General features: G+C 38.5%; 2 protein-coding genes across 2 annotated transcripts in view; one reads left to right on the top strand and one right to left on the bottom strand.

The window, feature by feature from the left end:
* LOC145493724 (uncharacterized) overlaps positions 1 to 2,045 on the bottom strand; it is a 4,346-nt gene extending 2,301 nt beyond the window's left edge. The window contains exons 1-3 of the mRNA XM_081473183.1: positions 1,635 to 2,045; positions 944 to 1,036; positions 98 to 164 (exon numbers count right to left, since the gene is read on the bottom strand). Of these exons, the coding sequence (XP_081329309.1) occupies positions 98 to 164; positions 944 to 1,036; positions 1,635 to 1,985 (511 nt within the window). The 5' untranslated portion in view covers positions 1,986 to 2,045. The remainder of the gene's footprint in view (positions 1 to 97; positions 165 to 943; positions 1,037 to 1,634) is intronic.
* A 42-nt stretch (positions 2,046 to 2,087) lies between these two features.
* Positions 2,088 to 14,661, top strand: LOC145491679 (V-type proton ATPase catalytic subunit A). Its single transcript, XM_081470912.1, has 17 exons — positions 2,088 to 2,261; positions 2,379 to 2,422; positions 4,082 to 4,166; positions 4,773 to 4,838; positions 5,821 to 5,864; positions 6,147 to 6,248; positions 6,873 to 7,010; positions 7,708 to 7,764; positions 8,299 to 8,393; positions 8,509 to 8,671; positions 9,337 to 9,445; positions 9,690 to 9,812; positions 10,379 to 10,557; positions 11,005 to 11,148; positions 11,606 to 11,665; positions 12,112 to 12,378; positions 13,161 to 14,661. The coding sequence occupies exons 1-17, from the start codon at positions 2,177 to 2,179 to the stop codon at positions 13,251 to 13,253; spliced, it is 1,854 nt and encodes a 617-aa protein (XP_081327038.1). The 5' UTR covers positions 2,088 to 2,176; the 3' UTR covers positions 13,254 to 14,661.
* Positions 14,662 to 14,698: the final 37 nt, after the last annotated feature.

The following is a 14,698-nucleotide window of genomic DNA, read 5'->3' as shown; positions in this document are numbered from 1 at the left end:
CAGGTCACGACTGGTGTTGATAAACAATAATAATATTATTATAATAGTTCCTTTAGCCTGAGAGTCAATAAATGACATCTTTTTTATGTAAACTTACCAAGACAGAGTACATTGTCTTTTACAGTACAGTTTGTTTGATATCTTTCCTGGGGACTGGACACTACCTATTCCAAACAAAACAAACAAAAACAGTGACATGAATTCCCATCTTGAATTCAATGGATCCCATGTAATTTTTAATGTCTTGACTTTTTCAAAGCTACATTCAAAGCAGCCCTAACCCTCACCCTAAACACCACTAGTCTGTTATTCTGCAGAGCCACTTGCTGTGCCTGATATATTCTGTCACTTGAGACTTAGGGCTGATTAATTCAACCTTTATTACATGGCTGTGTCTCACAAGGACTGGGAACTACCAAATTCATGAATTTGATTGGCTGAAATCAATAGTGACGGTGGTGTAGATTCTCCTATCTAGACCGGCATCTAGACCAATTACATTTTGCAGTAAAAAAGTTGCAAACTAAAATACAAAAATATTGACTGTTTTCTTCTAAAAATATTAGTTCCAGAAAATATTCATATTTTGGAAGTGAAAAGAACGCAAAGAGGGCGAGCAAACTTTGGCAGATTTAAGTTCAGCTCATTGCTGTTAGCAAGCAAAACATCATTTAGTACAAACCAATTTCATTAAACAAAGTAAATTTCTCTTGTTTGCCATATCATCAACATCTTATTAACCGAGCTTAGTATGTCTGTATGGGAGAATCTTGACCTCGGCTGTGTGCACAGACCTCACTGCATTCAGTCTCCCATATGGACCTGACCTGTTTGCTTAATACAAACTAAGAATGGTCCTCATACTAACGGTAAATTCGATGTAAACTACCTCTGTCACAGTGACTGTAAAGTCTGTTAATTGAAATAATGACCAGATATTTACCTTACATCCTGACTGCTTCTTGCAAATGTAGTTATCAGGATTCATTTGATAACAGTATCTACAGTTTAATGTCCTCTTAAAACTCTGAGAACCCTGTACAGAAACAACAGTAATTTTATTATTGTCCTTGGGTGTAAATTTGTTTTAGTTTGCTGCTGATGAAGTTTGATTTTTAACCTCCTTATTTTTTCTCCTACCATAAGATAAATTGAAATAAAGATGGCTGGATATATATACTGGCCAAGTTCTTTCTTGAAGTGTTTATGGACCAAGATGGACTCGAGGTCCATAAACACATACAAAGATGAGAACGAGGCCAATATCCAGCAATCGTTACCCCACAAACTTGGTCAACAAAGAATTTATTACATTACTCAAAGACTTAGCCATATAATAAACTGGAAAACTGATAAAAGCTTACTCACAATCCAGTGCAGTAATGGTACTATTAATTTTTGATACAAATTCTTGACCATGGAAATCAGATGTTTCGAGCTATTTTTGTTATTTTCCCAACTTACAAAACTTGTGGGAGAATTGTCAAGAATATTTAGTCAGAACAAAATTTGACTGTTTTTGCTTTATAAGTTTGTACGTGAACATACATGTACATAGTTAAGCTCAAACTTAATTAAGTTACAACATTAAAAATACATGTAAGCTTAAGCTTAATAGAGTAACGCTTACTTACCGTGCATTTAATTGAGCTAATTGCTTTACATTGTACTTCAACGTCTTTCCCGTAAATACATGAGTAATTAAATTCGCACTGAATACAAGAAGCCCCAAGATCACGGCATCGAACACCGTCTGGGCATTGTAAATCTGACCAATCAATATCTCCTGAAGAATTATTTTTGATAGCTGTTGTCTTGGTGGGTGAAACAGACGACAAACTTGCCGCAGACTGCGAACTCGTAACTGTCACTTGGATAGCTGGGGTAGCTTCACTGTTTCCCTGTGCTGCAATGTTATATTGAAGAGCAAATTTCAGTAAAAAAGCGACTAGGACATGATAAGTCACCCCGACAAAGTTCGCCATGTTTTGCAGAGAGAAAGGAAAACGAAAAACACTGGGCACCAGCGACTTTTCGATCTCAAGGTACCCACGTGACTATTATATCATTTCCAAGATGGTGGGTGAACCTGCGTTGTGTCTTATCTCTTGATTTACGTAGAATATTAAATTGAACTTGATTTTGAAAATCGCTCTGTTTTACACAGGCTGGAGGAATGGATCTCGCGAATAAACTTCCTAAAATCAAGGATCAGGAGAAGGAGAGCAAGTTTGGATATGTCTTCGCTGTGTCAGGACCCGGTAAGATCAAACCTCTCCAGTTAATTTAATATGCATCGCAATTCCTCAACTCTTCCTTTCCAGTTTTCATATATCCCATTAGAATGAATATATCGGTCTACTTTTGTTTTTTTGTAGTGGTGACAGCGGAAAACATGAGTGGAGCCGCTATGTACGAATTGGTGAGTGGAAATTTAAGCGAAAGTAAAGCTTTCTTCACATGTAAGTCACTGACTACTAGTGAAGTTAAGTTATGTCATGTTGAACCGATTGTGGGTTGTCAATATTTATATCTACATAAACTCACTCATTCAAATAAAGCCTGAAGTCCTTTGAAGTACCAAACTCGTCTTGCATAATTATGCATGAAGAGAGAAGTCAGAATTTTCTTAGATCTAGAGTTGTGCATATGCATGTGCCACCTACAGTACAGTGTGGCTCTCGTACGTCACTTTCCCGGAAGGGAAGGGGGTCTGTTGAGTGGGGAGTGGTAGTGGGGGGGGAGGGGGGGAGGGGTATGAACTTCCTCCTTCCCATCAAGTCCCAGTTCCCACCCCTTCCTTAACAATGGTTTCCAACTGTAGGGGTGGTGAATGGTCAATCTGAGACTTTGCGAGAAGGCAAGACTAGCATTTTTCTTTGCAAGCCCGAGACATGCTGACTTCTTCAATTACGAGACTGAGGCTTCAACATGTTTTAAATGCAAGCTCGAGACGTTCAGGTTCTAAGACTTTCATACGTCATTTAGTAAGCTTATAAAAATAAATTAAACAAATTGGTTCTGCAAGACTTTCATAGCCTTGAAAAAAATTGAGACTGCGAGACTGCTCTGTGAAAAAGATCAAGACTGCGAGACACACATAACCGCTAAATAAACAAGACTGCTAGACCCATGAAATTCAGTGAAAATTTTGCGAGATCCATGATTTTTGAAGGACCATTTGCCATCCCTAATTGTAGCTGCTGTTTTGTTGTAAAGTACCATGGATTCTTTTAAAACTTTCCCCTGCTGCTCCTAGTTCTTACCACCTTGAGAATCTGACTTCCCACCCCTTCTTAATCTAACTCCCCACAGTGTACCTGCACTATTTGCTTTTTGGTTCCCTTCCCCTTTCTTGCAACACTTGTCCACTGGATGGCAACTTACGGATACATAGTGTTAACAACCAGCTCTTAGTCTCAGCACCCCAACCATAGAAACTGATTCTCACAATGTGATTAGCTACTGTTAAATTAACAATCTAGGATTTTTCATTTGCGCTGCTATTTTTGGCAGCTGTACATGTACAAGTATGTTTGAAAAGTGATAAAAACCGTAGTGCTCAATGAAACCATTCTCCAGATGTTCAAATATTGACCTTGTTTATTAGTCTTGTTGATTAGTGGATTTTGAATTTGTCTGGATCCACTTATGGCAATAAGGACCTTCTAAAAGTTTATTATAAGCAAAAAAAAAAAAACAGTCATTAGTCCTTGCCTGTATGACAACCTGTGATAACAAAACTGTGTAAACTACAATAGTAAATGGTGTGAAACAAGGAGTATCAGTAGTTCGTCTTGTCTACTGTTGGTGACTGACATATCAACAACCTGAGCAGAAGGCATCTTCAGAGTCAAGTGAATAGTGTCAGTGGATGATGTGTCAGTCGGTAATGACTACAAGTCATTCCGCTACTTTTGTAGCACCCTGCAAAACCAGATAAGTTTCACTTTGCATTACAGTATCATAACATTGACATACATTTGTACACAGTATTTATGTAACATGTTTGGCCAGGATGGATATGGGTTGCTGAGCTGCAAACAGTGACAGCAAATTTCAAACTCTTCTTTTTGTACAGGTTCGCGTAGGTCACAGTGAACTGGTAGGGGAGATTATTCGTCTGGAAGGTGACATGGCAACGATCCAAGTATATGAGGAAACTTGTATCCAATGTACATGTTACATACCTGAATAAGATTATATTTCACAGATATTAGTCATGTGAATATTTAGGAATATTATCTCCCTCCACCCTCCCTGAAACAAAATGATTTTTCAAGTTAACAGAATTTTTTCTACTAACAGTTTGAGGTCTAAAAGTTTAAGCAACGACAAGTTCCCTGTAAAAATTCTTTTTTTTTTTGTCATATCTAAATCTGGATAGACTAGCTGCAACTACATTAAACAGGGATAGATTGATCTCTCTTCCTGTAACCCAAATCACAATCTTTTCACAAATGGATAATGCAGATTTTCTGAGGTTCTCTGCTACAGTACTGCTCAAAAGTAAATTACCACCTACATATATTGTCTCACGAGATCGTTTCCCATAAGACATGTCTCTTTTCTCTCAAGAATCACTGCAGAAGTGTTTTGGTTTAGAATTTATTACTCAGACATTGTATAAGAAGGTGCCAGGCATACATGCATGTACTCGGAATGACAGTCACCTGTACATGTAGGGTTAATGTACATATTACAATAATATGAACAAACGGCAGTAAAGAAAAGAAGCAGTTATTTTATTCCTTGATGGGTGATGTCTACAGCCGGTGTGACAGTTGGTGATCCTGTTCTTAGGACTGGGAAGCCTCTCTCAGTTGAACTGGGTCCAGGTACAATGTATGCTTTGTACAGTACATGACATTTTGTGTCATTGTTAATATATAATGAGAAATGTCTGTTAAGCAATTTCCTGTACCTGCCACTGGTGTTTTCCGAGTCATGTTGTGAGATTTTTTATCAAGGGAGTGCCAGGATTTTCAAAGACCCAAACATTCTTGAGGGTTTCCAAAGACATTTTGCACATTTTTGGGTCCCTTTTCCAAGTTGTGTTTTGCCAAACGTAATGCTGTGATAAGTACTTTTCTTTTAAGAATGAGGGAATTCAGGAAGTGTTTTATCATTTGAAAGGAGGTTTTTTTTTATTATTATTATTTTTTTTCCACTGGTTCAAGTTTATTTTGCATGATCATGAATGTCAGCTGCTCAAATTGTTTGTCATTTTTAAATTAACACCTTGCAATTCAGCATTTTATTTTTGCATCTGCTATTTTATAAACTGTATTCTCAAACTCAGTAATAATTTATCAAGTTTAAACAAAGGAAATCATGACCGTGACAGTGTTTGGATATATCATCTTACTTAGCATAGACTATTCCAAAATTTTTTTATTTCTACTGTTTTCTCCTTAGCTTTAGTCTCAATTGAGAAGATATATCAAATACTCGAGACAGTGTTTGACCGCAGTACCAAACACTTTGAAGTTAATTGAAAATACTCCGCTATGCGCCATATTTTCAACTCTCTCCTTGGTGTTTGGCAAATGTGGTCAAAGAGAGTCTTTGGTGTTTGACATATTGCTTATTGAACAGTTATTGACCAGGTTAGAAGGTTAGCCAGATGGGGAAATAATCAGTTCTCAGCTTTGTCTTAAGTTTCAGTGAGAGAGTTTGCTTTCCTGCTCTTCCTTGTGTAGTCAATAGACATTGTTTGATTTCTGTTATGCTGAAGTACTGTACATTGACCATTTCATGTTATAAGCTAAAATGTGCATGCATTACTAATTCAACCTGTAATGCTTTAATTCTTCACAGGCATTTTAGGAAGCATTTTTGATGGAATTCAGAGACCACTTAAGGTATGATTGAGTGCAGTTTAATCAGTACAGTACATGTTCTTATATGTATAAACTTCACTCCCAAGAATGGTCAAAATCTACATGTAATTTAGGTCTCAATAATGGCTAAGAAACATTTGATAGTCAGGGTTGTTTAAGGGAATACATTGTACATCTTCTGGGTAGAGGGAATCTCCTGATCTCCCGGATGAGTGTTCCTGTTTCCCCAATTAGATTGAAATTTAAAGCTTTTTGTATCATAGAGTTCACAGTGCTTTGTATCTTTATATTTTCTTTTGGTAGGACATTAACGAAATGACGCAGAGTATCTACATTCCTCGTGGTGTAAACACTGAAGCTCTTAGTCAAAGTATTATGTGGGATTACCAGCCACAAGGATTCAAGGTGCGTTCCTTATTCAGCTTATGTGAAACCTACATCTATGAACTCAAGACATCTTTGTAGGTACCAGTATGTACAGACTAAATCCAACTTAAAATAGTTACAATATTTTTGCAAAAATGTTTCTTCAGTTTGTTGTTTGTTTGCATTCATTGCACTGTGTTTATTGATTGTTGTTGTTTATTGTTGTACCTACCACGCACAGGCTTGTATGATAATTAGCAATTAGCAACTGACTCTGATTACACAGTTGTGCACTTTGTACTTGAACCTTGAACTTAGAAACAAGACCGGACAAAGGCAGGACACATGTACACAATGTTATAATGTTCATTATCACAGTGTTATATTCATATGTGTTTCCACCATCAGTTCAGCTATCAGTTATCTTTCAAAGAAGCTTGCCATAAGAAACAAAATATTAACATTAAATATATAAGCTGGCCAAATTAATTAGGCAAATGTGTTTTCAATCATTGACCCAGATCATTGATCTACAACAAAATAAATTCAGAGAGCAATGAATTACAGTGCATCTGGGACTCTGCACACATTGCAGACCAATGAGTCCCAACCTTTGTCCTAGCTCTGCTCCTGTAACACTGTCCTGTTTTTGTTTATATTTAGATTGGAGACCACATGACTGGGGGAGATATATTTGGTATTGTACATGAAAATACGTTGTTGAAGCACCGACTTGCACTTCACCCAAAGGCTCGGGGAACAGTCACATACATAGCACCCCCAGGAAACTACAGTGTTACTGTAAGTAGCAGCCTGGTGTGCTTCTTTAAGATTTGTAGAAAATGTTTGAGAAAAGAGGATAGATTTCTTCCTAACCTTTTCAGTCCCAAAGTTCAAAACATCAATTCATCTTACTGTTAGCCATAAAGTTTGGTCAAAAGTTTTGAGAATTTGGTTTTACATCAAGACAGTGTCACTCAGTTGATGGTTTTCTCTATTCTCATCACTTGCCTGCTGATAATGTGTTGGTATTGTGATGAGAAATTCCATTTTGATCACCGTTGGGATTTAACACAGTGGTGCAGATTGTTGTCTTAGAAGCAGGGGCACTTTGACATTCCTTTTAGATATGGCCCAAAATTATTGAAAAGTACACATAATTCTGATACATATTCAACAAAATAATGAATGTTGAACATTCACGAGAATGTTTTGCCCCTAATAATACTGCCACTTTTTCAAAGGGGGTTTAGTGAAGTCAAATAATTGTTTGACTGAAGATATTATCTACAAGCTTGAAAAACAATGAGACTGAAATATTAATTGTTAACTTGTGAATTGCGTTAGCAATTTGCGAATTGCAGTGGGTGGTCTTTTAATATGGTCAAATTACGTCTTGAATGTTACATGTAATCACTCCAAAGGGAATATGTGGATGTATGTACATTTATATCAAATAAGTGAATTTAAAGTTCTGCAAAATTGTTTCATTCGTTAGGATGTTGTGTTGGAAACAGAGTTTGATGGAGAAAAATCACAGCATACTATGTTGCAGGTATGTCTGTCCAGGCAGTGACTTGCCATGGAGCTGTCTGTCATGTCGAGTATATGTCTGTCAAGTATATACCACCATTGTATGATGTTCACTAAATCAATATTATGTTGCTTAGGATGTACCACTAATGAGTACATTAATCTGTGTATTAATTTGGTGTAGAGGAGAGTGTGAGATAGTTGTTTGCAACAAATAAGAACTTCATGGAAGTCACTTGCAAGGCCTTGTACCACTGTCAATAGATAGACAAGGTAATTCAAGTTCAACAATGGCTCTTAAAATGGATTTCATGCTTCAAGGAGCAGTTTTTAATTTTTTTTTTCTTTTCTAGTCACTACATGTGAAACATACCCTGGTACTGTATGATATACTGTAGGTAAACTTGAAATGGCCAACTGTGTCTTGAAAGCAAAGCACATTGCATCAGGCATGAGTTTTAGATTTCTAGCAATTCCCATAACCCCCTCTATCTCGGCAGTATGTAACATAACGTTTATTGTTTTGTATGCTTGATAAAATAAATTACTGTTTCAGATTTGGCCTGTGAGACAAATGAGACCTGTGGCAGAAAAGCTAGCCGCTAACTATCCTCTGTTAACAGGCCAGAGAGTGTTAGATGCTCTTTTCCCGTGAGTAAACTAAAGCTATTTTAGTTTTTATTTTAGCGATAAAGGGAAATTGTTGTTAAGCAGTGGTTGTTTCTGCTCATTAACGAAGGAAAGAATGGTTGTTGCCATACCACAGGTGTGTTCAAGGAGGAACAACAGCTATCCCAGGAGCCTTTGGTTGTGGCAAAACTGTTATCTCCCAGTCCCTCTCCAAGTTTTCCAACTCTGACGTCATTATCTATGTAGGATGTGGAGAAAGAGGAAATGAGATGTCTGAAGTATTAAGAGATTTTCCAGAGGTAAGTGCGCCTTTGGAATTCATTATATCGCTAATTGTGTCAAGGAAGTTGGTGTCTGTTCAATATTTTCTCTGATTGGGATTCAAATTTGTCACTTAAGAAATGAGAAGAAACCTGGGGAAAGTGTCATCTCGCAATGGCTTGTGGGACCGTTTCTAGGGACAAAATGAAAGACGAGAGGCTATGTGGTCCCCCGTAGCATTCCCAGAAACGACTGCGAGATCAGACTCGCCCCAGATTTCCTCTTACGTATAAAGTTTCCTTAACTAGTTTTCATTGTGACATAGATGTGTAAGAACAATAGTGCATGTATAACCATGTTGTAAGAAATGCATGGTTTTCTTTTCATTTCAGTCTTTTCTAGCATGAGAACCTCTGTTCTTATTTTTACATGTATTGCAATCGATTTGAATTCGAGAAAAAGTTAGGATTCGCAGCACAGACAATCTTTTTTTTTTAATGTAATCTGGTCCTGATTTACCGTCTTCCTGAATGCTCCCACAAGCACTTGCACAAATTTCTTTCTTTATGCATCCACTGACTGATACAACGCTGCTCGCCTCAAAGGACTAAACAAACACGATTTTCTCGTCCTTGATGACTGGAATGAGCCTGTTTCATTACATGTCATAACGAGACGGTAAAAGCTGTATTTTGTTTTGCAGCTAACAGTTGAGATTGGAGGAGTAACAGAGTCCATTATGAAGCGTACAGCTTTGGTCGCCAATACCTCCAACATGCCTGTAGCTGCCAGAGAAGCTTCAATTTATACAGGTATAACGTAGTAAGCTGATGGACTACTAGAGTGGGTAACTCCAGTCTCCTGGTCACTGCAGCCAGGTTTTCCGTTTTCCGTTTCCGCTCGGGAAAGGCATAAAAAATCCTCTTCATGTTGTGTAAACGTATTTACATGTACGGAAGTATCTGCCTTCTGATAGAAATATACTCATGTGGAATGGCCTTACCATCATACTCTTGAACTCCAATACCAGCTAAACCAGTATTTCCTGTCTTACAGGTATCACGCTGTCGGAATATTTCCGCGACATGGGTTATCACGTGAGTATGATGGCTGACTCCACGTCTCGTTGGGCCGAAGCTCTTCGTGAGATTTCTGGTCGACTGGCAGAAATGCCCGCAGGTACAGAACGGCTTCAGAAGTCTCTCATGATAATTATAATGTATGTTTTGAAGAAGAATGGGGGATTGATGGTTATTGCACCGTGTCAAGAAAACAAAACGCGCAGTGGAAGTATGGGGTAGCGTTACGAGGAAAGCAAGTTAATTCCCACTCGTTTGCGGGAATGAGTAGTCTTTGACGACAAACTAATGATAATGAAGCTACAACACTCATCTTGTCAATTGAATTAATGAGATGAGTAAATGAAAGTACGACACATGAAGGATAAAGTTGCCTCATTTTTAAAATGAGTCTTAGCCTTCTGAAGTCATCTTAGGAATAAAGACTAAGATTCTCGCGCGTTGAAGAACGCTGTTTGCAGTACAGAGGAACTCTAAGATAATGAATTCTCAAGGGCTTAGAAAATAAGTTCGTTAGGTTTCTGGTCCATAAGTTTTAGAGTTAGTCATTTCGCCCGAACTGAAAAGAAAATCGGTTATTATACCGAGGACTTCTTGTAAGGAGGGTCGTTATATGGGGTTCTGTTGTACACACGTCAGTCTTACACGTGACCGTCATATTTACAGACAGTGGTTACCCAGCATACCTTGGTGCCCGACTGGCTTCGTTCTATGAGCGCGCAGGTCGTGTTCAATGCCTCGGAAACCCACAGAGGGAGGGAAGTGTGACAATTGTCGGCGCAGTATCCCCTCCTGGTGGAGATTTCTCAGACCCCGTGACTTCTGCTACGCTGGGTATTGTCCAGGTTTGTGAAAAAGGAAATGGGGAATTGAGTAGTTAATAGCTAATGCTCTAGCAATGCTACCTTATCTGCTTCGGTTATGAGCACTAAACTTAGGATTTAGACTTAAACTCTAAGCACACTACGCACAAAAAATATATCTCATAAACCGAGTGTGGTGGCCGCACTGAGGGAATATCGGCGCAAGGTCTTCACAGCACGTACCAAAAAGACCGAGCGCCGACATTTTCCCAGTGCAGTCCCGAGCAAGCTTGGTTAGGAAGAGATTTATTACACACGACGTTATAAAAGTGACTTGTTTTTTGCTTTCTTCAACGCCGTGCGATTTTGCGTTCTGCTTTTGTACGTGCCTGTTTGGAGCTTATCACAAGTTCTCAGTACTGACATTAAGAGGTCTAGCCGTAAAACTGTTAGGAGAATTCATGTTTGATCGTTTATTTTGTAATTCAGGTATTTTGGGGCTTGGACAAGAAACTTGCTCAAAGGAAGCATTTTCCGTCCATCAACTGGCTGATCAGTCACAGTAAATACATGAGAGCGTTGGATGATTTCTACGAGAAAAACTATCCAGAATTTGTGGCGCTCAGAACAAAAGTAAAGTATTGTTTAAGTGTCGTTAACTTGCTGAGTCTCCGGTTTGGCAGTATATGCAGTGACTACAAATATGTCTACTCCCCCTCTGGATGGGATGCTATTCCATCGCAAGGTTGCCCCCGACATTCAATTACAACTGTAGTTGATACCCGTTTATACATCTGGGTGGAGAGAAGCACTATGAGAACTCAACACAATAATCCCGACGAGGGCATGATCCCGGAACACTCCTTCCGGACCTGCGCACTTACCTAAAAAAACTTTTGTTTTTTTTCAATGTTAGTGAAATAGAATAGAGGACTGAGGCTACGCTTAGTCCACTTTCATCTCTGAGACTGGTTTTTTTATATAATGTTCTTAGAATGTTAGCTTCTCTCAGCCTGTGTGATAAGAAGTTCGTTATTCAAAATTTAAATTACAGCCTTGACATTCACAGTTTATGTTGTCTGCTTATCAGGTCAAAGAAATCTTGCAAGAAGAGGAAGACTTATCTGAGATTGTACAGCTTGTGGGAAAGGTTATACGATTGTTCATTGTTATTATCAAGAAAATAAGCTAACTAGGCTTCGGTTGTAGAGCTTCTCCGCCAACCAATCTTACAAACTATTTTCAAACTCTTAGTTGAATTTACAAACTCTTTGCTTGTTTCTGGCATTCAGTTTAGAGCAACGAGGAAAGTGCTGAGAGAAAGTGCTTCCCTGTTTTCATTCCTGTCCTTTTGATTTCTTTCTCTCGCCTTTCTTTTTTTTTGCGCTGCTTCCCCAAAAATCGAACGCCTGGAACAGGCTATTGAACTCTTGACTCCTGTCTTAAAACGTATCACAATATAATCAAAAAATAACATTACTACCGTATCAACGAGAGGTGATAATATACCCAAGGTTGAAGCTGTTGAACTGAAAAACTCTATCATCCCTCCCCTCCCCCTGTAATGATATTAACTCCCTTTTTTTTTTCCTTCAGGGCTCATTGGCCGAGTCAGATAAGATAACACTTGAAGTAGCAAAGCTGATCAAGGATGACTTCTTACAGCAGAACGGCTACTCGTCATATGACCGTTATTGTCCGTTTTACAAGACAGTCGGCATGCTGTCGAACATTGTAGCGTTTTACGATATGGCTCGGCACGCTGTAGAGACAACGGCTCAGTCTGATAACAAGATCACGTGGGCGGTGATTAAGGAAAATATGGGGCAGATTATTTACCAGTTGTCAAGTATGAAATTTAAGGTCAGTCACATTAGGGCTTATATGATGGTGATTATGATCAGTTTAATGGTTTAGTTCTTAAACTACTGCATTGTTAACAGATCAGCAAAATTACTGCTTATGTTTCAACTGAGAACGCAATGCAGACCAGTATCTTACCTTTGAAGGGACAGTAGTCGTGAAACGTGTGAGAAAATCAAACAACGTTTGCCCTTCAAGCCATATATCTACATACCTGACCTTTTATCAAACATGATTAAGAAATAATCTAAGTCGCCAGACCAATGCTCTGTCTACAACCACTACCTGTTTAAGGCTCATTTTACCAAGAGCAAAAGCGAAGTCAAATCTTCTCTAGCAACATGCGGCAAAATTGACTGAAATGTTCAAGGGAATTCAGTGTTTCATACATGTTGGTCTTTGATTGGAAACGATAACGTAGTGGCATATCGTCGAGGAAGGCAACTGGAAATTAAAATCTGTTCCGTGCTTCCTCTTTAGGGAATTTGATATTTGCCATGTCCTGAGTTTGTTGAAGCAACGCGCGCGCCCGCAAGAGAATAAAACAATTTTTCTTCTAGTCTTCTTCGTTTTTCCTTTTTCATTTTTTGGCTTGGGACTTATCCTCCTCATTTCTAAATGACTGGTGAGGTTTATACTTCGTAATGGTTTGTTATGAGACAGAAATAATTAACATTATATGCTTCTATTCATCATTCCAACACTCGGGTATTGTTGTATGAACTCTCTCCCGCAAGCAAGTCGCCCCAGTCCTTCACAGACATTGTTTTCTTCTTTTCCAGGACCCTAGCAAAGATGGCGAGAGAAAGATCAAAGCGGACTTTGCAGAACTCAGTGAACAAATGCAGCAGGCTTTCCGATCTTTGGAGGACTAGAAATTCCATCTCTTCTTTTAAATACGGACAACTGATATTGGCTTCATGTACACTTCTTATTTGGACAAAATGGAAACTAATATAAGGAACGATATAATTACCCTAAGTGAAACAATAAGCGTTCCATTGATTTGCGTCGTATTCAGATTGTTCGAAATTCTTGGTCAGATTATGTTGTCGTTAGTGAGTGATTAGGAGTTTAAGCAAACCCGACGGCAACGCCAAGGGCAACTTGGGTTATAAAAATGAATTTATATTCAAACTACGAGTCTCGAGAGAATCTAGACTCATTCAGTTTGTCTATCACTGTCAAAACTACCCCAAAACTGAATATGTAAGACAGAGGTGAAGTTCGAAAAGAGATGTTAAAAATTGGCCTTCTTGATTCACATTCTGTAGATTATGAGGAGTGTGGTCATTTCACGTTCTTGTTTTGTAGCGAACGGCAAAGAAATGTACCAAGAATTACAACGCACGTGTACAGCCATTTTACTGCTCATAAAATCTTTTTATTAGTGACGCTGCCGTTTCCGTTGCCGTTGTGGTTTGCTTAAACTACTCCCTATTGCGTACAGCTCAGGATATCCCCCTGGCATGCTGCATGCATAGTCAGCGTAACGAGTACGTTTCGTCGGAAATCCTCGTAATCCCCGAACACTCCCGATTACAACCAGAAACTGGCGCGAGCACGCATGACCGAGTCGAGCAATTTACGTTGCTTAGCGACTGTCTCTGACCAATAGCACGGGCTCAGTTAAAGGTTTCCGAGCTGCCTTGGTTTTTGTTTTCCCGCCCCGCCTGAGAGAAAAATTTAAAGTTAAGTGTAGCTTTATTATTTTTCTTGTATAATTTGAGATTATGCTTACAATAACTTGGGCTAGTTGAGTGGTTAGTTAGCAATGTGTGTTTTCAAAGTTTCGTGCCAAAGTAGGTCCTGGAATTGTTGTGAATGGCACACTGGAGTTAGTAATGGTTTTGTAATTTATTCTTTACACTAGATCATAAATTTAGTCCAGATTAAATAAATTATTCACAATCGATTTTGATGTATAACTTAGATCTTCCAAAGTTAATTTCGGGACTGATCGACCACAGACCCAGAGGGGGAGTATGTAATCATTTAAATTAGGAATTTTAAAATTATTCGTTTTGCATTTTTACTCCTCCCCCTCTGCTCTTAACGAACAAAACAAGACATGGATACTAAATACCTGCTAAATGGCGTTTAAAGTTTGTAAATTTTGACAGTGATCGCGGAGTTAGTAATGTTTTGTAGGATTATCACTATAAGGTAATCTGTGATTCTAGGCTATTTGTATTGTGATCAGTACTTGTGTGTTATGTGCTGAAGATGGAATGAAGCAATGGAATTCGTGTATTTAAATTCATTAAATTGTATTTCAATGTTGCTTAGTGTCTTGTTTTGCGCGCTAAGCGAGAAAAAA

The sequence above is a fragment of the Orbicella franksi genome, chromosome 7 (genome assembly GCF_964199315.1).
Source record: "Orbicella franksi chromosome 7, jaOrbFran1.1, whole genome shotgun sequence".
NCBI lineage: Eukaryota > Metazoa > Cnidaria > Anthozoa > Scleractinia > Merulinidae > Orbicella > Orbicella franksi.
The sequence above is the reverse complement of the archived record's forward strand: the minus strand, read 5'-3'. Positions and strand labels throughout refer to the sequence as shown.